The sequence below is a fragment of the Lipophrys pholis genome, assembly GCF_963383615.2.
Source record: "Lipophrys pholis genome assembly, chromosome: 7".
NCBI lineage: Eukaryota > Metazoa > Chordata > Actinopteri > Blenniiformes > Blenniidae > Lipophrys > Lipophrys pholis.
In genome coordinates this window covers 4,835,476-4,863,279 of record NC_137638.1, presented here as the reverse complement: position 1 = coordinate 4,863,279, position 27,804 = coordinate 4,835,476, and the positions used below count along the sequence as shown (strand labels likewise).

At 42.4% G+C, this 27,804-nt stretch overlaps 1 protein-coding gene across 2 annotated transcripts in view; it reads left to right on the top strand.

Moving 5' to 3' along the window:
* The window catches only part of unc5db (unc-5 netrin receptor Db), a 261,092-nt gene that overhangs the window by 129,035 nt on the left and 104,253 nt on the right, over positions 1 to 27,804 (top strand). For both annotated transcript variants that reach the window (XM_080468237.1, XM_080468236.1), the window contains exons 3-4: positions 20,152 to 20,295; positions 22,485 to 22,588. In XM_080468237.1, the coding sequence (XP_080324363.1) occupies positions 20,152 to 20,295; positions 22,485 to 22,588 (248 nt within the window). The remainder of the gene's footprint in view (positions 1 to 20,151; positions 20,296 to 22,484; positions 22,589 to 27,804) is intronic.

The following is a 27,804-nucleotide window of genomic DNA, read 5'->3' as shown; positions in this document are numbered from 1 at the left end:
AAACAGGAGTTTAGTGCGACAGTGACAGAACTGCTCATCGAAAAATGGGAATGCTGAAGCTTGGAGTCACTTCAGCCACTCAAACTCCACCACTTGTTCCAGTTTCACAAAATCCTTGCAACGGCGACTTCATACGCAGCTGCAAAGCTTCTTATATAGCGGCAGTGTGCGCTGCTATTTGAAATTAAAATTAAATTAACAGGTAGGCTGATGGAAAAACGATATATTCTGACCTACTTGTCGCGGTTTCAAATGCATCAAATTTCCACATCCAGTTGATGCTCTGGCAGCTGTCCAGGGTGCTGAACCGGGTGGCGAACACACTTCTACCGCGCTATTAAATTAGACTTCTTCTCTTCGATACCAGCAGGTGATCCTACAGGTGGAGAGCGGAGCATTCAGCTATTGTTTCGAATTAGATGTTCCCTCTGTTGAAGTCTGACACTGAAGCAAATCGGCATCTATGAGTCAAATCTTAGTTCTACAGACACAAAAAGCATAAAGCTGCACATCCACACTGAAAACACAAGTCTTCTGTCCTCCTTCTCTTCAGCTCCGCCTTTTTTTCTACACGTCTCCGTCAGTCTAGTCAGAAAAATTTGCACATCTGGTGAAGGGGGGGTGGGGGGGGTCTGTGCATATTATGAAATTGAATCCTGGCGGCGCCACTAGACTCCAGTTCAAATCGATCCTGCTGCTAACTTTTAATGCTTTTTTTTTTTTTCGTGGCTTCCTTCATGTGTCAGTGATCTTGTCACCTCAAGCAGGACTCTGAGGTTTTCGGGTCAGGTCTTGATGTCTGTTCTTCATTCCTGCCTCAAAGCTGAGTGAGACACATCTTGTGAAGCCCTGACCCTGGGGTTTGGATCCCCTCATAATGCAACTGTCGACTCAGCGAACTCTCAAAAAGTTGATTCACAAGTATTTCTCCGGGCTCGATTTTGAGTAGCACTTTTTGTGTGTGTGTGTTTTATTTGCTTTGTAGATTCAGTTTTGTTGCTTTGTTTTGTTTTATTGTGAAGCATAACTTCTGTTCTTCAAAGATGCAGTATAAAAACACTATATTTAATTACTTTTGTTCCGACTTTTGTCACTTAAGGTATTCAAACCGAACCCCCAAACCACACCAGCTGGGATCATTTCCAAAACTAAAAGCAGTGGTTTTCCCCTCCGAGTACATTCCAGATGCTGAAGCACCTTACCCTGTCTGTATAAAAGTCCATTATAATTTGAAAGATGTGTCTGAACACATTGACTTTTTAAAGCTACAAAACCTTGTGTATGTGTATTTTGACCTCCAGTGGTGAAAATAGAGGTGATTCAGTTCTCATTTATGCAACATTCTCAAGTGAAAACAGAAAACATTTGTGGCATTTTAGGGGGTGACTTTCCACGACATTGGTGGAAACGTCTCCCAAGGTAGAATTTTTCCAGAACGCTCCAACTCCGTCTCCATGTGAATGGGTGAAAACGCATCTTTGCTGAAACGCTGCCACTGCATATCTGCACCATGGCCGTATTAAATAGTTGTTCTGCACATGCTCAGTAGATAAACCATCAGAACAATGTTGTCATGACTCCCAGTCCATATACTCCTGGGACTTGCTAGTTTACACTCATTCTATATTTGGTTGAGGTTTGGACCAATGGGTGGATCATCCTTCTGTTTAATTTGAAGTAATCAACATGACAGCTGTTTGGGACACATTTACTTTTTTTTTTTTTTCTCTGAATCAAGTCTGTGTCGTCAGGAATGTTGTGAATATGATTTTCTAATGTAACCATGACAACAGAAGGCCCATATGTTTCTGGATACCTTTGACATTCCCTCATCTGTTGCTGGAAGTGAAAGCCTTTCTATCGTCACAGCGTGAGGACGTGTTACTTTATAAAGGTAATCCCAGCCCCCTCCGAGACGGAAGCTGTCTATATCTTTGACCCTGCTCTTTCGCTCATGGACACAGGTGAGTGTTGTCACTCAGTAAATGGAGACCTTCACCTTCAGGCTCAGCTGCCTCTTCATCAACTCAGCACATTCTCCATGTTACTGCTGACACCAGCTCATGGAGCGATCTTACTCATGACCCCCCCCCCCCCCCCCCCCCCACCCCCTCACCAGGATGAGGGGCAGCTCAGTCCCTACTCAAAGGGCTAATTCATAAAGATGGAAGTGAAAATACTGAGATGAAATGCAGGACATTTGAAAACAAAGACTAAGCCTGTTAAGTGTTTCCCAGTAATCCCCGACGCCGTGGAAGGCTTTTAATGAATTAATCTCCTGTACCTGCTTCAGCCAGGTTAATGTGCTATTGTTGCATTGGCTCCAACCAATCCCAGCTGACATTGGACCTTCGTTTAGCTTTGGTCAAAGAGCATATGGAAACACTATTAAAGATTTCAGTGCAGCTTTATGATGCTAAATTGATTTTGTTTTTTCTTGCACAGGCAAAAGCATGCAACCCACTTTTGGGTCATGACGCCGTCAGAAATTAATCTGAAGGCCTCGGGCAGATTTCTTTACCGTGGCAACAGGTAACAGCTGAAATGTGATTGGTTAGAAGCTTGAATATGGAAGTACACGTCTGGAAGCTGAGCAGCCTGGGGAGAAGTTATGAGAGGAAGCAGACAGACCACTTTGGAATTATTTGATATGTATTCATGGACAAAATATAATCAACGTCAGTCTGTGATTCAAATCTTTTTCTTGCAGGCCCTGACGACCCACTGACCAAATACAACACAGTCATTTCACTGCACCTTTATAGAGAAATACAAACAGTTTCATATGAGCAAGTGAGCAGTGGAAATGAAAAACTCAATTTGAACAGGAAGACACCTGCAGAACCAGACTCCGAGGTGGAGCCTTTCTGCTGTTCAGGTTTGTGTTAGGGGATAGAAGGAGAGAAAAAGACAGGACAGACAGACGGATTTATAGGCGTGATTCAAACCCTGGTTTGGTTAGCGGGTGATGCAAGCAAAAAGCAACAGACAGATTGTCATAAGAAAGTCATAAACCTACTCACTGCAGGTGTGATGGCATCACATGCCTCAGACAAGGAAATGATGTAATGCACCACGTCTACAAAGCTCCTTTGTGGAAGGTACTTCAGAATGTTCCATTTCTCCTGCAGGATCTTATCCCCTGACCGAACCGTGGGTCTGACTAAGGTTTACTCACCCTCCACCCACTTTGTAAAGAGTTTCATCCAACTAAAAGTGGTGGGATTTGGGACAACCTTGAACCTTTTTTTTTTTTTTTTGCAGAACTTGGAAAAATGTCTCCAGTCAATTAACCTCAAATGTAGATGTTTGGACTGCCTGTCGAAAAGCAACGCAAGCAATATGTAAACGGCAAGAAAGGCTCCCGAGAGCAGGCTGGTCTACTTGCAACTAACTTTCAAAACTTCCAAAATCTAGAGGAAAACATTGCTTAACTGTGGAGGCAGTAAACCAAAGCACACACCTGCCATTAGAGGCTTGAATTGCTCAAAGTGTTTCATTCCCACAGGTTCCTTTTATTTATTTATTTGTTTTGTAATTGCTGCCGATTTAGCTATTCTGCTGTGCAGTATCGCAGCAAAATTACTTGCACTTGCAAGCAAAATGAGCCTAATATGGTTGTAATTCAGACAAGTTTTCCCCCAAAACACAAACAAGAAAAGGAGTCCTAATGATGGGAACTGATGTGCTCAATATGGCGCCGTAAAGTTTTATTTTAAAGAGGGTAACCGACGCAGAAATGGGAATATAAACCTGGAAATGTAAATGAGGCGCCCTCCCCTGACACAGCCCGCCGCTGAATACTGTCTGTGGTGACTGTTCGCTCGAGTGGGCCGATTTGATGTATCAATCCGCATTTAGCTCTCCACCCAGACACAAACAGACAAATAGAGCAATTGGAAGTTGTTTTCTGTTTGTGAGCCGCCGAAGTTTTAATTACCGCTGTTTCCTTCCATCGCAGTATAGTGTCACATTTGTTGTCACCATCTCTTAACAATGGAAGACGTGTCAGTTGTTAGCTGAATGTTTTGTGTTCGGCAGGCTTGATTTCACATTTTGCAGGCTAGAAATTGGGTTTCATTTCAAGGAGACACAGCTGCGGGTTGGGACTGTCTCTGGTTACCGGGCTCAGAAGTGGGCACGGGGCCTAATGGAGTTGGGAGATAAAAGTTCCACTTTTCTGGGAGGAACAAAAAAAATAAATAAAATGGTGCACGATCAAATGTCCCTCTCTAAAAAAAGACCGGTGAAATGGACTCCAATGGCTCTTTGCTCATGCACGTACGAGCGTTCATGTGGTTTCCTGTGTACGAGCCAGATAGGCTGGTATGAATGTGGGCAGAAGTGAAACTGATTCATTTTGACTGAAGGCAAGTTTTTTAAGCAGTGATGGGAATAACGGCGTTGAAATAAACTGTGTAATTTTTTTTCCAGTAACGGACAATATAACTAATTACTATTTCCGTCGTCACAACGCCGTTACTGACAATTAAATGTGACGCGTTACAAAGTGTGAATCGAAGGAACTCATTGAAGCTGTCGTCCCACTTGGCTCTCAGACAGACAGTCGCTGAGGCAGAGTAAGATTTCATGATAATCCAATAAGAGGCGGTGTTCACAAGCACACTCTGCGCCACACTGCAGCCTCACACAAACTATCAAGAGAGTAACCTGCAGCGGGTCCGGAGCATTCACCAGTAAAGTTTGCATTTTCAAGGTGGAGGTATCGGTACTACTTTAACCTCATTGAGGTGAAAGGAAACGTGTCCATATCCATTGTAAGCGACTCAAATGTAATGAAGCACCTCTCAATTGCACACACTTCTACTAAACTACACTGCTGATTATGACATCGGGCTCTAGTCTGGCTCCATTAACAAAGAAGGACACGGTGTCGTCCAACCAGCTGAAGCTGGAGATTTTTGCTCCTGAGCCACAAACACTAGTGACACAGACTGAACTGACCGGAATGTGATGAAGTACAGTTCAGGTTAAATACATTTTAACAGTTCTGTCTTGGTTCCTGTCTATTCTGTTGTACTCTATGCAACTGGCTTGTGAAACCCGGTCAGAAAAAAAAAATCAAATTCTTACATATTTAACCTAATCTTAATCAAGTACTGTGATTTCTGGACTACAATCTGCTACTTTTTTTTCACACACTTTGAACCCTGCTGCTTAAACACTGACGCGGCTGATTTATGGATTCTTACAGCTTCATGCCGACGATACATGGGTGATGCGTTCAGGTGCATCACGTAACTCTGAACTTTCAAATTTTTTATTCAATTTTTTTTAATTTGGAGACTTATATTCAGGTGCGCAAAATAGTTACTTTACCTGAGAACTACTTACTTTAATAGTGGAGTACTAGACCAACATGATGTCACATCTACTTCTTTCTCACGTAGCAGGTTACCGCGACATCCGGTGGGACCTATTAAATGTGAAAATACGGGGCATCAGACCCTGCTCAACAAAACTAAATGCAATTTCTATAGGTGCAATGGTTATTGTCCTGTCACTGCGTTAGACATGGGAATATAACGCCGCCACACCACCGGCTGGCTACAACCCATTACCATAGTCACGCTATAGCTAAAATAGCTGCTTGTTAGCCTGCAGGTAAGCATGCACATCGTGACGCCATACCCGGTTAAGTGAGAAAGCGTAAGTTGATTGGCGTAATTTCAAAACGGGTCTATTCAGTTACTAAGTTAGTTACTTTTTGGGAGAGGTAACTAGTAACTATAACTAATTGCTTTTTTAAAAAGTAACGTGCCCGACACTGTTTTTAAGTGCCGGTGCGGCGGGGAGAGTGTTCAGGACGGCGTCTGCAGGATTCTCGTGTCAGCGTTTCAGTCCTGGTGTGGAAAAGCAAACCCTATTGCTGGCGAGCTGGAGCGCAAGTAATCAGACCCTGATGGAGGATGACGCTAATGTGCTAATGCGGTTCTCCGATCTGAAGAGTCCTCGGCCTCAAAGGAAGGATTCTGCTGTGGCTCCTATGGTGTGTGGGTGGCACACAAGTACAGGCAAGCATATGGGAAAGGCAGATTGAAGAGTGATTATTGGCTATTATTAGTGGTTGTCAGACAGGCCTTTCAGAATCAAGATATTTTGCAGGTATAATACTTTATCTTTTTTCTTCAGAAGATTGAAGTATTGAAGAAACAGGAACATTTCTTTTTCTCTAGAGCTTTCAATGAAACCAGACACTTTTGACACAATTTGTGTATGTTGGTTTACTTCAAGAAAATGTTCTTCATTGCCATTAAACTGTGAAAGTAGTCCAGACACTTTTCAACTGTTTGAGGACTTGGAAACGTTCTTCGTGCTTTACTTTCCACTGGAGATTGAGGTTCAATACCTTTTAACCATCTTGAGGATGGGGTTCCAAACCATTTTATCCATTTCTTTGATGGAGTGCCATCGTGTTTTATCTATCTCAATGATGAATTTCAATACCGTTTCAGCCAACTTGAAGTTGAAGGGCACCACAGCCAGTCAGAGCTTTACTTTGAACAAATGCAGGACACACTGTGGACAGTCCATGATTCACTTCTTTTCTTTTTTTCTATTTTGGAGGTGTGGTTGTTTTACCTGTGCTGTGTTTTCTATATTTTCTTTACCATAACCTAAAGTTTAAAACCCTCCCGGCTCTGCTCTTAGGAGATGAAGACACATGAATATACAGGCCCATTTTAGCAGTTGGATAATTGTCTTTTTTCCAATTCATGTTTGATATTTGCAACTGACATCGATCAAAGTTCATCTTTTGTTTCTGACAGTGGTACAAACCTTTCCATCACGAATATCTGCCAACCTTCGGAGCTTTTCTCCCCCCACTTTTGACCTTATTAGCACAAATGTCACTGCATACTAACAGAACAAGCTGCAGGTTGCCGTCTATTTGTTCTGGGGTGAGGACGCTCGACAGATGTCGATCTCGCAGGGCCGTCTACAGAAAGAGCTTTTGGACTTTTTGTGGGATTTTAGCTCCTGCTTCAACCGGGGAAAAATCCTGTTAAGATGGCGTCAGCTGATGAGCTCTCTCAAATATGGACGTTCAAATATATATTGTGTGTCTGATATCTTGAGGATTAAAATGTTACATGGCTATTTACTAGATATTTCAAAATAAAAATTCATCTTTTTTGCATCGTTGTAGAAAAGTTTAACGTTTTCACAGCGATGTTATGAAAATGTTGTGAAGATGGCACTTGAAATCATTGCTATGTGACCAGGGCCTGGAGGAATTTCTCTTTTTAACTTCTGCCTTCTTGGAGCCCCAAAATGTTCACACAGCCACACAACCCCCCATTAACATGGAACACAGATGGGATTCCTACTTTCATGTTGACATCACTTTGTAACACAAACGTGTAGCTGCGGAAATAAAGACTCATCAGACGAACAAGGCAACGTTTTCCCAAAGTTCTGCCGCTGTGTTATGGTGAGCGTTCACTCAGGCCTTGGATTTTAGTTTTTCTCTTTTTTTTCTAAGCTGTATATTCAAAGGTTCTTAACATTTTGTGTCAAGAGATGATTTTCTGTTCGCAACCAGTGTTTATTCCCTGTCTGTTACCTAGAACCAGTCACCCTCCGACCTCTAACACTAACAAGACCACCTCATCCAAAGAACTGCTTATTTGGCAATATTTTCTCATTTTGAGATCATTCTCTTTAAACACAGCCATTTCTTAAATACTTAGACCAACAGAGGTGAAAATCACCTAAGTCAGGAGTGTCAAAATCAAGTGGAAATTAAAAACTGTCGTGTCTACATGACAATTGCTCAGAGCTACGGAAAACAGAACTTTTTGAAAGCGGCTCCCAAGGTGGAACTTTATGAAAACGCTCAAACATTGGTTTGTATGAAAGGACAAAAATAAGATTTTCTGAAAACGCCACTACTGACCGTGCGCACCTCGGCCATAGTAAATAGTTCTTCTGCACATGCGCGAGTAGATTGACATGAACAACAATGGCGGCCTCCAGAGTGTCATGACTCCCAGTTCATATACATTTTTTTCGTCCATATCGGTAGTTTTATAGTTGAGAGTCACCGCAATAGCATCCAATTCATTTTCTGTCCATATGAATGTCCGTGCCCTCCTGCTGTTAAAGTTTATAGAGTATTGTTCTCTGCTCGCACGTCTGTGTGGTTTCACTATAAAAACAAACAGCACCAACTTGTGGCCTGGCGTGCCAACTACACCGTTTTCAGTGTTTCTGCCATCTCTGTGTCAACAACCATCATTTTCAGAACAATTGCTTTGTAAACAGTTGTACAGGACCTTTTTTATAATTTACACCTTCAATTCCCTGTCTACTTCAACATAATTCTGTTGACGTAGAAAGCTATTTAGCATTCAATGGAGGGATGTTAAATCAGGGAGGAAATTGGCCCCAAACGGCAGCAGTAAAAAGGGGTTAAGGTAAAATCTGGCGTTGTAATTAGCCGTGCTGCTGTCAGCACTTGACACACTTCCATTTCAAACATGGCAATTAGCTGCTCCAAGTCTCTCATTCTGCGCCGCGGATTTTCATGCATGATTGTCATTCACACAATTTCACCGTGCACTATTTTCTCTCCTGCCATGGAAATACAATTCAGTACGTGATGAACTGAAAACTTCACTGGAACAGATATCAACTGTCGAGGATGTGGCGAGCGAGCGCCACTGGTGTGCTGCTGATGAAGAGCAGACGTCTTCATGCAACACGTGCTGCTTTACATTCAGCCCATATGTACCGTAATTGACAAAACGGCTTCGAGAGCCCATAATGTGTCTCTAGCTAACATGTTCGAAAAATGAAGTGCCTGCGCTGTTAAGTCAGATTAGCTTTATTAGCATGCGGGCACACAGCGGCGGGAAAATGATATCCATTGCAGATAAGAGCCGCCCCTCCGCTGACTGTACGCATCAGTTCTATGAATCTGTGCAGCTCCTGAAAGGCATCAAAAGGAGATGACACCAAGTTGGTGTGTATAAAAGAAACATGCTGATAAGGAGCCTTTCAACATACTCGGACACAGTGTGATTTGCTGCCTGATATAAACCCGGTGTCCATTTTAATCATGGTGCGCGGCGGCCTCACCGCACATGACAACAGTCGTATTTATGGCCGATAGCAGCAGCAGAGGATCTTTTCTCCTGGCAGCACTGGCACAGCAATAAACTATCTGTTCCTCTGTTTCTTCTCTCCCTTTTCTTCAAACCAGACAAAGGTTTATCGAATGTAAAGGAGCAAAAGAGCCTCTGATCGATGGTTGGTAAACCCCCACTAACTCACCAGCCGCCTCCTTGATTTACTTGCACTCGACTGCAGGTTTGCAGGAGTCTTGTTTCAAAAATCTGCTAATAGTTGAAGCTTGGGCCTAAGCAGGCTTTGATTTGTGAGGAAACCAGAGGGGAGGCGTTTTGTACGACAGACAAGGGGCAGAAGTTCTTTTACTGTAGCAGCATGTTTCTGCCTCGTAATGTTTGAGGGAGAGCGGTCAAACCAAATATCTTTAAGTGCAAAACACATGAAGTCTAGCATCGAACCAAATATAACTGCTACTTTTATGTGAGCGTCTCACTTGGGGTGTGTTTACACGACAACGGAGCTCTGAGCCACTGAGAACTGCTCCCGAGGTGAAACTTTTTCTAAATGCTCCAACTCGGTCTCTGTAGAAACGGGCGTTAAAATTTGACAAAATGCAATCGTCATCTCGCCGTATGAATGTCTGTTACTCACATTGCTATTGTTTATAGTGTATTGTTCTCTGCGTGCATGTGTTTGTGGTTTCATTACCAAAACAACCAACAGCGCCAACTTATGGCCCAACAACGTAACTACGTCGTCTTTTTTTTTTTTTCGTCCTGTAAATTTATCAGAATGTAAACACAAAACAAACTCCCAAAACAAAAGCGAGAAAAACGATGCATTTTCACTTCACTAAAAAAATGATCTGCTGCTTAAGTAGCATTGAAGCCAATATTGACTTTTTCTTATTTAGTGCATTTCCTGCTTCAACAGCCTCAATGATTGGCTACATTTACCTTTACACAAAGCAATGGGCTTCCATGCAAGGAGCTCGCACGCCATTGGGGACAACTTGGGGGTTCACTGTCTCACCCAAGGACACTGAGACGTAGTAAAGGGTTCAAACCACCAATCTGGGATTGGGAGACATGCCGCTATGCCAATTGAGCGACAGCCGCCCCCCGGCGATAAAAGTAATTCTGCAGTAATTCTCCATTTCCCCTGGCAAATTGCACCCTGTTCCTAAGCCTACAAATCCAGCCCTGACCGGGCTAATTCCTACATGTAATCTCTCAGGGATTGAGGGACAAATTGGCAGCAGAGTAAAGATCGTCGACCGTACGGCTCAAACCTCTGAAACCGGGGAGAAGAAAAGCCCACATTTAAAATTTTGTTTGGTTTATTTTGGTGTGCGGTCATAACTTGTGCCATCAGAGCTTGAATTCAGCATTTCCCAGCTGGGATTGGAGCTGACGGCAGGCTACACCCTGAACAAGTCGCACATATTCACCTACCTGCAATTTAGCGTCGGCAATTAACCTCAGACACTCGTTTTGTGACTGCAGGAGGAAAAACCCTGACATTCAAGGGGGAACATGCAAATGCCCCACAGAAAGGCCCTCCAGCCAAAATCGGGCTGGAAATGGGGATTATCCCATCAAGAGTGACAACCACTACACCCTCAATCTTGCACAAGTACAATCTCATTAAAGCAGAATAACTGTAACCAGTTATATGAAATTCATTTATGCATACTGAGGTCATATTTTTTAACCTGCTGCTCACAGCCCAATGGTTCACTGTATTTAAGACACGCTGGAGCAATTGGACCTGCAATCAATACATTCATTCAAAACCCAGTATCTTGCCGTATTCAACTGAAGACACAAAGAAAACCACTGATAGACTTGTTCATTGCCTCTTCGAGCCACAACCTGAAGTACTGGTGCTTCGCTTCTTCACCTGTCATTTCTATATGCACCTGGGGATTTTCACCATTTGTTTTGGTGTCATGTGTTCACGACAGCAAATTAAATTTAGATTAGAAATGGAAATTGTGTGTTAAATAAAAAAAAACTGTTATTGACAGCTTTTAGTAGCTTTTATTACTTTATTAGTTTTACTGTCATCATGAAAAAACTAGTCAATACGATTGTTTCATTCATGTTTCTGAAGAACAGCAATGCTTTTCCCTCAAATTATATTCAGCTCCCCAGAAATTGGTACGTTTACTGAAGTTTTAGGCTCTTAGCTTTGCACAATACCACAATAATCATAAAGCAAAAAAACCAATAATTGCTTACTCAAAATTGCACTCCTTCAGCTTTAATTGGATGGTTATTCACGTCTAGATCAGTGTATAGATTTTCTGAGTAATCAAAAGTGATTGAAAAATTCATATTCATTAAGCAAATTGTTCCTTTTATTAATTGTTGCAAATCTTTAAGAGTCCATTATAACAGACATCAGACACTACCGCTGAAACAGAAAACGGTTCTTGCATTTTGAATGTTTTACACAACAACAGAGTTGGCAACTTTTTGAAAATGGCTCCGAAGGTGCAACTTTTTAGAAACGCTGCTACTGGTCATGCTCCCCTCAGCTGCAGTAAATAGTTCTTCTGCACATGCTCAGTAGATGGACATTAAGAACTATGTTTTCCTGTCATGACTTCCAGTCTATATTCTTCTTGGATTTGGTAGTTTTATTTTGACAGTCACCGTAATAATAATCCAACTTGGTCGTCTGTCCACTAGAATGTCCGTGACCTCCCATTGTTAATGTTTGTAGCGTTTTGTTCTCTGTGCACATGTGTCTATGGTTCCCTTACAAAAACAGCACCCAGTCTGCATTTTTTTTTCGGTGTAAACGGACATTGTTCTTAAATTTGTTGCCAAACTAACTTTTCTGAAACCGAAGCGATGCTTTTCCACTTGAAACGTTGTGTAAACGAGGCCTGAAACGAATGATTCGGACTGTAAACTGAAGAAAACACAAAGGCACTCGAATCAAGGATTTTCTCACTGTGAGGTGAAACTACAAACCACTATAGTTTTTCTGTACAGCCAGTGTTTATTCTAATTAGAGATTATTCATATCGCCCCCTTGGGAAAGCACTTGGCAACAGTCCGGGGGGGTAAAACAAACTTTCCTCCAGGAAGAAACCTCCGACAGAAGGAGACTCGGGGTGGGGCGGCCATCTGCCTCGACCGACCGGGGTTGAGACGAGAGCAGAGGGAGGAAAAAAGCTGAGCACCAGGCAGCAACAAACACTCCAGTGTGTACATGTGCAGTCATACATTCAGTCGCATCAACTGCTTCACGATGCCATTTCAGCCCTCGGCAGCGTATTATCTGCCGAAATAAATCCTGATCAATGCTACACCCAGGGGTGGTACATTTGAAGGGAAGCTTTCTTCGACTTCGTGGCAACATCCACCCCGGTGGCTCTGACAATCAAGTGAACATTTGAATGGAATGATTTCCCAACACCATAACAAATATTTGTTGCCTCCGCTGGTTATTGGTTGACGTCACACTGGGTGAAAACCTGCCCCCGCTGTACAGGTGCTGAGACAGCCGCCCCCGGCACTGACAGATGCCCCGATAATGACTTCTTCTCAGTAAACACTGATTTTATTTGCTGGGTGAAACCACATTTCATTCAATGACTCTTAGTTTTTCTTATTTTTTTTTTCTAAAACGAATCATTCCTTTCAAACTCAGCCACTTCTGCAGCTGTCCATAAACTCTGAGAAAAATCATTAAAGTACGGTAGTCCTTCCAGAATTTAATCTTATTCGGTATGAAAGTAATCAGGTTATTCAATTGATATCTTTTACATTCCAGCCGTCTCCACTGTCCGCCGGTGTCCCCCAGGGCTCTGTCGTAGGCCCATGCGCTTCATTATCTCGCGCCTTCCCCTTGGCCATGTTTTTTATGAATATCATATTCAGTTTCAGTGATATTCAGGCGACACCAAGATCTACCTTTCCACCACCTTCACCCACTCAGCCTCGTACCTCTGAGACTCACGCCCACCCAGAATGAAATACCTGGACTCTTTTAAATCCCATCTTAAAAGTTAGCTTTGTAAAGAGGCATATACATTCTAAACAATGTTGTTTTTAATTGCTATCAATTAGTTTTTTTACTTGTTTTTAACATGTTCATTGTACACAGTGACCTTGGGTGTCATGAAAGGTCCTGATAAATAAAACGTTATAATATATGAATATAATATAATTATTACTACAAAAATAATGATAATAATAATAATTGTCGCTCCACAGTCTGAAGATAAAACAAAGACCAAAATTTGGCTTCAATCTGAAAAAAAGCATTTGCTTTATATTTTCTTCACAGATTAGGATTTAATTGTTTCTAAATCCTGTCTGATTATCTCCACAACTACAAGAAAATCTGTCGTCTGTCTTCTTTTTAGCCTGACAATATTTGTGATTAGTTTATCAGCCTTATCTTTTTCGATGGAGCCCCTTCAAATTGCTTCAAGAGACATCTGTCGGTCCCTTGTTTGGTTTTCTATTTTACCGAAAAATTGCAGGGAAGCCCAACAATGATAGACACATCTACAATGACCAGCTTACAAAGACGAGGGGTTCAAGGTCAAAGCACTTGGGGGTTTCTTAAGTCTGAAAGTGTCCTCAGCTCCAGGTTGTGAACCGCTGTCTAAGAACTTGTCCTGAAGCATTTTAATTAACCCTTCTTATCTCACTTGGCTGCACAATATTACACATGGAAATGGTGAGTTGGTTTCTAAAACGTGAAGAAAAATAAATCAGTTTCTCTACATGACTCGGGACGGTCTCACAACAATGTTTCTTGAATTTTGAACAGATTTTCATACTTTTATTATGCAAAATAGTCTCATAGTCATCGTGACTGTCAGACTCGTTTCAAACTGTTCCTTTTTCCGTTTCCCAAATTTACAGAGTGCAAGAAATGAGAAATTAGAAATGAGAAATTCGCCTTTGGCTCGTCTGTCTCGTCTTCATCACGGCTGTGGCTCTCGTTCAGAAGCTTCTGTTTTTCTTTAAAGACCTCAGTTTCACTTTGCGTCTGACAACAACATGATCACTGGACTGGGGAGAGAACCCCGTATTGTACAGGCTTGTAACTGTCGCACAGCTTTGGTGCGTCTGAAGCAAGAAATGTGCAACAACAAAAAAAAAAAAAAAAAGATTCCTGAGGTTGAACATAACAGCTGACTGCGATTCATGCCACGAGAAATAGACACGACGAAGTCCAAGTGTGTGTGTGTGATGTGTATTCTTGGGTGCTGTGCTTGGTTTGAGGGGGCCTAACCCATCAAGTAGTTCAGAGAGAGAAAGTTTGCTGGCTCATGCATGTGAATGTTAAATGTCTCAACCTGCAAAGAAAACATGACCAAGAGCCAAAGCTCCCGGCCAGCGGGAATCGAACTTCAGTCTTCTGGCTGTCATGCTAAACTGCAGTGAGTGTCGCGCTCGAGCCAATGCTCGAAGCTCCTGATACACTACACCAGGATACTTCATTGACGGGTTACCTGCTGGTGTGTCGGACTTCATTTCCAATTAAACATCTTGTTGCTTCATTAATGTTCCGAAGTTGCGTTTTCCATTAAAAGCACTCTCGTCTTGTGAAACATCCATACGTGTACCTCGCTTCAGCGGTCAGAAACTGTTTTCTCCTTCCGGGTTCTTCCATGTATACTACACCTGCCCATTACATTGTGACACCAACACGCGGTGTAGATCAATGAATATACATTCTGCTTCTACTATCTAGGATTGTCATCGATTTTCAAGCATTCTCGTGTCTCCAACTGTTCATGGAATTGAGATTTAAAAATGGGCATCAAAACGTTTCAAGCAATGCCTGGAAATTTTGGCCAGGATAATAAACAGAGGTGACGATTCCAAATATCCTGAGTTGTTAGATGCATCTTAATGGACTAAAAGCCCAGAATGTTAACCAGATGTGTTAAGAACATTAAAGTTATTTATCCACCGATGGAGGCAGCTGCCGAGAGCAATTTGGGGTTCGGTGTCTTACTCACGGGCACTTATATGTGGACAGGGGATCGAACCTGCAACATTCTGATTGAGAGACGAACACTCTAACCTGAGTCCCAGCCATAGCATGAGGACTAAATATTAGCACTCAACAGATAATTGGGTGTGCCATAGCGACATTTGCATATCAAATGAGCAGTATTATCAAAGTACTAGTATCCTCACAGATGTGCAAATCTAACAACAAGCTTTTAAACGACTTCTGGGTGCCTGCAAAGTCTCACCCTCTGCTCTCCTTTCCACTGCTTCAAAGCCACTGGACCAGTATTTTAAGCTTGCCAGTACATTGGGCAGATATGGCCATTTTCTGAAGAGTCTGATATTGATTTATGGGTGAGCATCCAGTCCCATGTTACTTATTGGATGTATAATATAATAGGATGTAAGGAAGAGTGTCGAGGGAGAGAGAGAGAGAGAGAAAAATGCATGGAACGAAAGTTCTGTGCCGCTCTCAAAACCCTCAAAGTTGAAACCTCTTTAGGCAGAAATGATCCTAATGCAACATTTTAATGAAGTTCTTGTCATCCACGTCCAAGTTAATAAGCCTGACACGGGCTGAGCTGCAAACGTGACACTCGCTGTGCTCTTCCATCCAGAGTAAGACGCCCCCCCTACCCAGAACAGAAAAAAAAAAAAAAGAAAAACTTGGTTCTCATTCCAGCCGTCCCACCAGTCTTCCTCTGAGTGATTCAGCTGTTTTTTTTGGAAGGATTTATCAAGTGACTCAGGAATCTGCGAGGAGGGGATTGGGGAGGAGAACAGATCAAGTGGTTTACTCTAATGAGCCCTGTCAACAGCGCTCTGCCTATAAACAAATAGGGCTGACAGATGACACAGTGGCAGCACTCATCGCCGTCTCGCCGGCGAACCACCTGTCGACGTCGCTTTGGACTCCAGGAAATGTTGCGTTGTCGGGAACACTTACCGCCGCCTCTTCTTCCTCTCTCTCTCTTTCTCTATCAATCGGACTTCATAGTCTCTCATTGTCTCTTTAAAAAGAAAAAGAAAAAGAAAAGCCTGGCTCACACATGTTAGGGCATCATGGAAAGTCATTAGTCATTATTTCTTCTGCTGTCTCTCTCCCAAACTCGTACACTGCCACTTGCCAGCTCTCTGCTCCAGAAATTCTGAATTATGCTTGTCTCACTCTCTGCAGGGTCTGCCACTGGGACGTAGAGCTGCTGCTTTGTTTAATAGCAATACACTGAGACCAGTATCGGGCAATATACAGCACAGAATTCTTGTACTATGAAAAAGATGCCCGATACAACCCAGAGAGTATTACACATCAGTTAAGCGAGAGAGCACGAGCGACGTCCACGGTTTGGAGTTTCTTTAGAATTAATGACAATAACAAAAGTAAGACCGACCGTAAATGGTGATAACGCTAATTCACCATTGTGGTTGGCACTGACCACCGGCCAAAAACTTCTGTCCCTTATTTACTCTTGGGAATGTTGGCAACCATAGAGCAGAGGCTGTGCGGCGGTAGTTCCCAGTAACGCACAGCCTTCACACATTGTGTTCTTATGGAATATGACTTCGGCTTCATGGTATGTGCTCGGCATCTGCAAGTAGTTAAAGGTTAGTACTTGTACTGAAAAAAGTGGCATTGGTGCATTCCTATTCAATACTTAAATGTCCCCCCCCCCACCATTTCTCTCAGTCACAATTTAAACCCCGCCGCTCACCAGACACGCGTCGCATTGAGATCAACCGCCTCATTTGTATCGGTGTCCCACAACTTGTCACCTGCCTTTGGTGTAACAAAGAGGAAGAAACCCATTTTGTTGTTGTTGTCATTTAAACCCAGTGCGGCAGAGACCGCCTGCCACGAAACACTCTCCATTTCTTAAATCTACCTAGAACGCCAGCATGGAGCCCCTCGCCATACAGCCGCCGTCATTCACTGGGGTCTAATTGGTATTCATGTGGAAGTCTGCTCGGTGCAGCGCAAGCTGTGCAGTCACAGTATGAGGCTGTTTGACTTCAGTGAAAGCATGCCAAATTAAAGTGTTATTTATCAGAGACAGTGGATGCACAAGAAACCAGAAGAGTCAAAGGGTGGATTTGGGGTCTTTTGCAGTCCCAAGCACATTGCTACAGGTCTCCTGCCTGTAATCCAGCTGAGGCCATGAGGCCCGCAGGCTGCAAAATGCTCTGAGAAAACACATGTGACAGGCTCTAAGCCGATGACTCAGATTAAATATGGGTGCTGTATACCCGTCTGAAGCTATATGACAGGCTGACGAACACTTCCCACTAGGGGCTTGCAGCGTGTTGCCTAAGAGGATTTTCAAATAGAGAACGTCTCTTATTTTTTCCCCCCGTCTTCTTTAATGCATTCAAATATAATAGGAGCATGTGTGGCACGCTGCGTTCGCATGCCTTTTGTGTTGCATAATACTGCATATTGTTGTGGTGTTGCTTGCACAGAGAGCCTACACACTGTTAAGTGTAGTCCAAATTATTAATGCTAATTCTGCTACAGCTGATTTAGCTTTCCTCTTGTTAGCAGCATTGAGCGCTCGGAACATACAGCCGGATCCCCCGGGGTCTGTGTTTCTGCCAATTTCCTTAGTGATGCTCTCAGAGCTCAGTGGAGAGGAGGGGAAAGCAATGATTTAGGAAGTGTGTCAGCCCTTCTTAAGAACTTATGCATAACTAATCCTGTAAAACCCATTGATCACTGGCACAAGCCTTTAGACGCATCAAGGTATTGATTAAGGACTCTTTAAGGGCCCTGATTTAGCAGGCTGGGGTTTCCAATTTCAGGTTTTTCTCTTTACTGCTGCTCAGCACACCAAAAAAGCAGACCCGAGTCTGGTTGAACCTGAGGTACTCTATTTCAAACTAAATTCCCACTTTTTTTAAAAGGACGAGTACAAGTACTAACTTTTAGCTTCTCGCAGATTACAAGTACTTGTTAAATGCCAAAAAGCCAAAGTCATACTCCCTACACAAACGATGCGTGAAGGCTATGCGTTGATGCTACACACACACGTCTAACAGCCTTACAGCCCACAGTATCGAGCAGAGCGTAGCGTCTGAGTACTGTCTTATGTGTACTGTAGACTGTAGCCCGAGGGACCGAGCTCGCTGTGAGCCGCCACACGCTCCAGCTTGCTGTTAATGAGTGTATCAGTCATTCTTTAATCATGTCAGCATGTATCATTGCTGGTGTGTGAGCCCAGAAGCTCTTTAGCATGTAGCATGTAGCACGGCTCAGAGTTACGCGCTGAGGAGTTAACCTACTGAGCGACATCGGGCGAGCTCTGCTGGCCCAAATGTCTCTGGTAAACAAGTTGCGTATGGTGATGTACGAACTATCTCTCTCCTCTTCTTGATATTTTGTCAGAACTTAATTTACAATCTTACTTTCGTCATTCGCATTCATTGTAACGAATCTCCCAACGACGTACATCACGTCACATAATACTCGCCAGGTTGTATTGGGGATCTTGTACAAGTATGAGTACTTTGTGCAGTATCGGTAACAGTGCATCCTCAGTGTATTGTCCTTTTTTGCAAAAAATAACCAGCATGTTTTTACTGCTTCAGCAGTCTCAAAACACATTAGTCACATTCTCTCATGCACCCTCCCAGTAATTGTGATGTCAGCCGTGCAATGTGGTCGCCCACCGTTGTGAGCACCATGTATATCAATGTCTTCCTTAAGGACACCTCGACACATGGGCAGGTAGTGATGGATATCCATCCTTAGCCCAAGCTAAGGTGTGTTTACTTCATTGCAGAAGTAAACATACCGATCATTACAGAAAGTGTTACATTGGTAGGTCGTGCTATTGACCCATCGTCCACCAGCAAGGTTTTACTATTGTTTTTTTTACTGGAATTTTGTACATATGTTTCTCGTGCAATGTAGGTAAAGTAGGGTCACCATGCCAATGACTTAAAATAATTGTATTTTTAGGGAAATTGTCGTATTGCTGTCATAGCCAAAATAAAAAAAGCTCATGTCCCGTTTACACAACGCTTTCAAGTGAAAACGCACAACCTTTGTTGTGTTTTGTGGGTCCGTTTACACGTTTATATAATTTCTGATGCTGCCATGTAAACACGAAACTGTTCTGAAACGATAATTCAAAAAATATCCGTTTTCAGTTAAAACGTTGTCGTGTAAACGGGGTCCTAGTGGTACTGCCTCGTAAAATACAAACAAAAAAAACAAAAAGCGGTATGTTTGATAGCGTCGTACAGACACACAGCGCTTTGTGGTGTTGTAAATGGAACTCAAGTCACTAGAAATGTATTCAATGGAAGTCGTTGCATCCAATATGGCAGCAATGCTGAATGTGCTTCTGCAGTCCTTCTACCATTTCTATGATCTGACTGTGCGTCTGCTGTTGCAGCAGACCATTTAACCAGTAATACTTGTTGTTCTGAGACAAACCTCACCCGTATTTTCCGCTCAACAAAGCGCTATCTTCTGCAAACATGTCACATGGGAATAGATTCAGTGTTTACTTCAGGAATCACAGACTGCTGGCAGGATCCAGCAGGGTTATTACATTTGATTACAACCACACGTTGATAAAATGGTCAAATTCTAGCACATTCTGCCACTACTGGTAATTATGGTGAATGGACTGCTCTTATATTACATTTCTCACTGCTTCATCAGTCCCAAAGGGTTTTACAGTCATATTCAAAAAATTTTTAGTTACCTAATATATATAAAAAATGTTCAGCTATTCAGGAGATTTATGTACAATTATAATTTTGCACACATTTTCTACTGTAAAGAAGTGACTTTGCAGTAAACCTTTTCTCCAGTGCCTTATACATGCCAAATCTTTCACGTCCACAGATGATGTATATTGATCTAGTACAGCATTTACAGTGGCATAGATTTTCATTGTCGCCAGAGAATGACACCTCGTGACATAAGTGATGTGGATGACAGCTACAACCCCTCGTGAGAATCGCGTGCACAGATATGAAACCTACGCATTACATTGCAATGAAGCCGTTTCTCGCCTTTGAGTTGCTGACAATCTTGTCTCATCTCTTGAACCAGGCCTGAAGGTGCGCGAGGTGATGATCAATGTGTCCCGGCAGCAGGTGGAGGATTTCCACGGGCCGGAGGACTACTGGTGCCTCTGTGTGGCCTGGAGCCATCTGGGAACCTCCAAGAGTCGGAAGGCGACGGTCCGCATCGCCTGTGAGTATGAAGACATTTCAAACTTTCTCAAAAGTTAAAACATTTTGTTTATACTTTTACCTACTTTCAAGGGAGGAGTCAGTTTTCATCTCGAGAAATGAAAGTTGGGGCGAAGGTTTCTTACCATTGTTGTTTTTTTTGTTTATTACCATTGCCGGTATGTGTTATTTATTTTATTGCTGTATGATTTATTCAATAATGTGTATCGATGATTGCCATTCAGTTTTGAACACACACGGAAAACGTATGTACATCAGTTTAAAGCAGTGATAACAAGCAATTCAAACGACCATGACAAATGACGGAAGGAGTCCTGTGGTGGATCAAATAACCTTGTTTTTCGTTGGTTTCCATGGTGACAAATGTGGCGTTGGCGAAGATATGCGCTCTACCGTGTACCTGTTCTAGTTTTGATTGTGACTTTTCAGATTATGGATGAACGCCACTAAGTGAATTTACTGGTGTAGAAAACTGCCCTATAGAGACAAATGCAGTTTAACCTTTTTTTTTAATTCCAAGGAGAGATGAGTGAAGGTAATGAATGTGATATTTGAGTCAGTCTTGGTATCTTGTATATTAATAGTTTATTTATTTATCTATCTATTAATTTATTTGTTTGTTATTTCAAACATACAAATAGAAAAAAAACAAAAGCATTTAGATGAATGAAACAAATGCAAAAGAAACAACACAACCACTCAACCTACATCTATAATCTACATTTGCATGAACGGAAAGGAATAGCAAGAAGTTAAAAAAATATATATTATTACACTCAAAATATATAACTTCCTCAATTGCACCTACTAATAAAAAAAATTTGAAAAATCCCAAGAACAGGCAGGCAAGAGCTGATTGGTTTTGGAAGTGGACCGAGTCTGGCTCATGAAGGGGGTCTCAGTCCGCTTGTTTCATGAGCACAAGAGTTCAGATGGTAGCGTTTACATTTCCACAAATGTCGTGCGCCCAGTGGGCAATCACACTGGAGCCTGTTTTAATTGGCCAAAATCTGCCAAGTGTGAACGCACCCTAAATGAAAATGATACATGACACTCGCAAGAATGAAAAAATGAAAAAAGAGCGAAAATGTGATCCTTACTGAAATTCAGTGGCGAACATGCAGTGAAGTGCAGTCAAGCAAAATTGGCCGTCAGTCACTTGCAAAAAAAACCAAAAAACCTCTGTGTACTATTGAAATGATGGTAATTGACAAGGCGTCAAAAAGATTTACAGTGCGTGCCACCCATAACAAACTGGAGCTAAAAGGCAACGGGGGTTTCCCTTTAAATTCTTGTTTTGATTCGGCCTGAATCGTGTGCGCACAGCAGGCCGATGTTATCTGAACAGAAACCGAATCAGATACATCAGCGACGAAACAATCAATTCCCTGAAAGTAATGCTGTCTAATCAAGTTAGACACAATCAGCTACTCGCAGGCACTTGCTGTCCAAAACCAATACTGCTGCTCGAGGGGGTTTGAGGTTATCTAGAAGCCCTCCTCTGTGATGAATTTGCTCTTATGTCATAGTGACTGAAAGCACAGAGAAATCAAGTCTTGTTCCACAGCAGGCGAGCAAGAAGATCTTCTCTTGTCCTCTGATGACATAAAATAATTTGACTTTGCAGACGACGACAGGATTTCGGGTTAGAATAACATTGCATTTGAATCGACTGTACGTACTTCCTCGCCAGCAGAACTGCGCTTTTGAACGAGACGCTCTGAGCAGTTTCCTCCCTGTGGTCCGATCCTAACGGAGCATGAAACCCATTCTTAACCGATTCAAATATTTCAGAAGCAGAGTCATATTCTACCTCAAAAAGCAGCCATTTTTTTAAGGTTTTCAATGGGTAGCTGCAGGAAAGTAAGCGATGAAAGACATTTTTTTTTTTTAGAAATAGGCCAAATGGGCTCCGTCACTACTGTATGCACATGGATGCCCAGAACGATCAGAGCGATCCTCCTGTATCCATTGTATCCTTCAATCCACCTTGTCAACAGATAACCCAGCGCAGGGCGATCGGATCCTCTCCGTCCCACGCGATCGTGTAGCGGGTTTTGATTTTGAAGGTCGTTGCGTGCAGAGCCAGGAGGTGGTGGGTGGGCGGGGTGGGGCTGAGGGTGGGGGGATTGAGACCAGGCTGACCGTGACACTTGACACCTGACGACCGCCTCTTATCTCCCCTCACAGACCTGAGGAAAAACTTTGAGCAGGACCCCCAGGGGAAGGAGGTGCCAATCAACGGGATGATCGTTCTGCACTGCCGCCCTCCGGAGGGAGTGCCTCCAGCGGAGGTAAGGCCGCTGCTCCTCCTCTGCTGAAAGAGGAGAAGCTTATACTCCCACAGAGCAGGAAAAAGATCTGCATCGCAGCAGCCATCTTTATTCCGTGAGAGTAACCCTGTGCCACACAGACAGTCGATTCTACCTTCAGCGCTACTCGCTCTGACCTTTAAGAGATTGATATAGTTGTTGAGATGCCGGCGATAAGTGCACATAAATATTTAGAAACGAAAGTGCTGGCTCCAGAGCAAGGTAGCAACCTTCAGATGAAGAAGACGGTTCGCGACATAAATTTTAATAAAAGCCTTCACTTACAAATATATAAGATCACACATGTAGCACGCAGTCTAAGCTGAAACCTGGCTAAAAAATGGATGAAGCCACAAATTAAATTTAAGTAAAGTTTCACCCAATAAGTTTTCTCGCTTTATATAAAGGGTACGCAACCCAACATTTCCACATGGTCAGGAATCATGGAAAAGAGGGGCGAACATTTGCCTCGACGAGTTGTGGTCAAGAAAAAAAAATAAAGAGAAAGTCATACCAGACATATAGAGATGGAATCAAGAGGGGGATTCCCATCTCCTCCTTTCACAGAGTAAATATCCGGTTCGTCTTATGTCTTGCTGCTGAACAGAACTGGAGAGACGACAAACAAACAAGAGAAAACCAGACAGTCAAACAATCCAACTTGTTGATGACTGAAGGCTGTAGGAAGAGACGACCACAAACTCTGAGCTCCACAGCGAAGAGATATCTCGGATGCTATAACTAAAGAGGACGAAGACGAGAGAGCACAACACTGCAGGGGCGAGACACTTTGTGTTCATGATATGGAGTAGTATGTAATATAATATATAGAAATGATTGGAGAGTAAATAAGGAAGCTCGGCGCATTGAGTGAGTTCAGCCTAAACGTGATGTGAGCCAGTCTGAACTATAGGCCTTATAAATAGCAAAGTTTGAAGCTTGACATTCGAAGCAGAGAATAAGGGTCCTGTTTTCACTTTGCTGTGTAAACAAAAAGTATTTCTGAAACGAAAACGCAAATATTATGCATTTTCAATCGGGCCTTTGTTTGCCTCCTGAACTGGTTCTTCATGAGAGGAGCCTAATGTGGGAAAGCTGTGCGTCCGAGTCTGCGTTTGGAAAATGAATTCCCATCCAATAAGCAGCACGTTGAGAATTCAATGTGACGGATTGTGGTGGTTCACAGCTTGCTATGTTAAATTCTGTTCTGGATTTTATAAAGACACAAAAGAAGACACACCTGTGGATCAAAAACTGTTATTGTGAGACTTCTATCCCAGCATTAATCTCAGGCCACGTATTCCTGGTTCATTCTTTACTCGGGTGATTTGTTTGATGTATTGACGGCTGTTTTTCACGTCTTTCACATGAAGACATGTGAAAGTCATGAAACAGAATTTCATCTCTGTGTTCAATGGTTGCAACATGGACTCCAGATGTGTCTGAGAAATCATTCATGAGGCTCTTTTTCTTTTTTTTTTCATGCTCGAAGTTCATTTCTTCTCCCAACCTGGTCTTTCTGTGGTGTTGATCATATATTGAGCTGAATTCTTTATAATCTGTGGCTTTAATGTGACCTGTGTCTCAGATCTTCTGCGGGAGCGTTGCAGGCCTGTATTGTGACTGTTAAATTGGCACGGTGGGTTACAGTGACTCGCAGGACCTGACATTTGAAGATAAGAGCAACAATACAGCCCCGCTTTTGTATCATATAGCTTGAAATGAACGAAGCGGCTTAAAAACTGCAAGAGAAACAGTTTTTTTTGTTTGAGTTCTTGAAAGTGCTCGAGGAATATAAATCTGTGTGGTTTGAAGATATTTATTCCCAGAAGTAAACGTTTTGATATTCTGTATATTGATAGTTTTTTTTATTAGTTTTTTTTGGGTTGCTCTGCCATGATTAATACTGGCGCTTTCTTGGGACTTAGTTTTAGCTGTCAAGTTATTGTGCTTTTGTGACGATCCGTGCCATTGGTTTTCAAAGGTACCCTCCTTAAGAGCAAATAATTAGTTCTTTTAAAGTATATGCGATAAAACTATTAGCAGTTAGTTTGTTCGTTTTCATTGTGTATACAGATACAAACAACCGTTGATATAATTTAGTGTGAAAAAGATTAGGTGGTTGAACCGAGCATTACTACTATAAATGTGATGTAATGTGTAGCGACTTGGTGAACTCCTAGTCAGTATCATAATTTAAACTTAAGACAGAGCAATGGGTGGGTATCGAAGCCCCTGAAAACCTGGGTTCATATTTTGTGAATATGGTTGACATGTCAAGTATTCACCATAGAAGTAGAAAAAAATAAATGTGCATTGAGAGATATTATTTAACAGTGTGAGACTCAAAAACTCATCAGTGTGTAGGTGTATTTTGATTATAATGGATTAACCGTAATTAGACAGCTCCCGTAACTGTCATCAGATGTCATTGACAAATATGATAAAAAGTAAACATTCACGCTGGGAGGAGACAGACTTTTATATGGACAGATGACTAAGTTGGATTGTTATTATTGTGACTGTGGACTGTAAAACTACCAAGTCCCAGGAGAATATGGACTGGAAGTCGTGACACTCTGGAGGAAAACATTGTTCTTATTGTCCTTACTGAGCACGTGCACAACAACTATTTACTACGGCCCATGGTACCCATACCCAGAGGCAGCGCTTCTACTCCTCTACTCGGGACAGAGCCTGAGCTTTTCCAGAAAGTGTCAGTTTCGACAGTTCCACCTTGGAAGCTTTTTCCAAAAAGATGTGTTTTCAGTCTCTCTGAGCACCATTGTCGTGTCAATGGACACCCAAAATGCAAGTTTTGCGTTTGCCACCTACCTTGCTGTGTCAACGGGCCTAAAAACCTTTTCCAGAGAAGATCAGAAAGATAAACCTTTTATAACATTTTCAAGTACACAAAACAATGAACATCCATTTTATTAACAGAAATGGTTTGGCGCAGCAGGTCTTTGAAAAAAGAACTTGTCAACAATCAGGAAACTAATTGACCTGTGAGGGAAAGTTGCTGACCTTTCGGGAAGGACTTCACCAAGGAGGAGGAAACCGACTTCCTAGAATAAGTTCTTGATTTAATGAAGGTAGAACAGTTCAGTTCCCTTAAAAAAAGCTCCTTGCCCTTGGGGGAAGCAGGTTTGATCTTATCACCATTTTCTAATCGAATCCTGTCCACCTTAAACCAGTTTGAAGAGCATGAGACGGAATAAAACTCCATCTCTCATGTGAAATCAACATCAATCAGTTCAATCACCCAAATATATTACCTGCAGCCAGAATTTGTTTTCCCAATCTTTTATTGGCTCCTCATCAGATCTGAACGTTGATATGAATTGAAAACAGTCACACATTAGTATCTCGGACACACAAACAAGCTGTGTGGATTCCACATGTGGGTGACAAAAAGTCAAGCAACTGCAAGATGTGCCTGTTTGCGTTAAAACACTAATTCTCTGGATATTTTTTTCCTTGAGTTTCTATGATTAGAGCCATCCTAGTCCTTTTCCAGGTAAAGGAGCCAATCCCAGCTAACGAAGGTTACAAGGCACAATTGCACACTCTCACTTTAGCACTAATCTTGGATTTAGAGCATTTTACTTCAGGAGCCATGGATGGCGTAATTTGATCTCGTGTGCTTTACAACTTACAGATCACAGTGGATTTTTATTTCAGGATTTACGAAGGATGCACTGTTGCCGATACCGACATCAGCTCCAAGACTGCACGAAGTACTCGTACTCATACGTTGGCAAGAGAGCACTTAGTGGGCATTCAATAAATATTCATACCGGTGCTCGGTATTGGCAAGTAGCTAAAGTTTAGTACTCATACTTCTACTCCTCCTTTAAAAAGTGATATTGGTGCATCCCTACTACTTACATCTCCAAACACATAAAACACTTGGCCAATCCTGATCACCTGAATGGACTCACCACACATTACAGACTAGAGTGCGCCCCTTGTGGACAGATACATATATTGCTGTTAATGTCAGAATTTGATACAAATCCATACTCGTAGGGAAAATCCAAAAGAGATGTTAATCTGACATTAGTCTGAGACAACTCCTGTACAAGCTGTCTCACACCACCGCTGCCCCCTGACACCCAGTGGTATTCTGTGAATGCAGACATTCTCACCTTGTTTCCTTCTCCCCACTGTTTCCTGCAGTTTCTGCATTTTCGCTGTGGCGACTTGCACGATCTCCACGACTCCATTAAGTGATCTCACTCCCACGACTCCAGTGACACAGTCTCCCCTTTTAATGAAGACGAACACTCTTCTTCAGAGATGTTTAACTCGGTGCAGGCAGGGAAGATCACAGCATGACTGATGGACTGTGTTGTGAAAGAAGTGGTTATGTTGATCGGCTAATGGAGTGAGAAAATGTGTGTTTGTGCATTGATGTTACAGGATACTGTAAGTTTATTGCTCTATGACCGTCACATGGCAAAATATCATTTCATTGTTTGCACGTACTGTGCATCCACACTCTGCATGTCCAGGGCCAATCAAATGGAGCTCTCCTGCCCCATATGACCACCCACTTGCTATATGGGAGTGTCTGAGGTCGAACGCTGAGCAAGAAGAGACAGAAACAAGGGAATCTGGTCAAAGAACATCTCGTGGCCAACCATTAAGGCCACATTTACATGACAAGGTTTCAAGCGAAAACGCATCGATTTCGGGGTTTTGTTTCAGAAAAGTTTCCCATTTATACGACAACGTTTTGAAAACGATGTCCGATTACACGGAAATGGCAGAAACACTGAAAATAATGTAGTTAGCCTGCCAGGCCACAAGCCGACACTGTTGGATGTTTTTGCCATGAAACCAGAGATACGAGAATAATACGCTATAAACATTAACAATAGGAGAACACAGACATTCGTATTGACAGACCACCAAGTTGGATTGTTATTACGGTGACTGTCAACTATAAGTTTAAGTCGACACACAGGCTCTCGTTTGCGTAGTATAATGGAGGGCAATGGTTAGCACGTTTACCTCAGTATCATGTTCTTTATGTACCTCCTGTATACTGTCTTCTTGTTTGCCCCACAGTGTCTTAATTACCTCAGCCAACAGTTGGGTGACCAACGAAAATTGACCGTGAAGGTTTTTGGTTCGTCTGCATGTTTTTATTTGTTTATTAATTTATTGGTTTGTATGTATGTATTTTACCA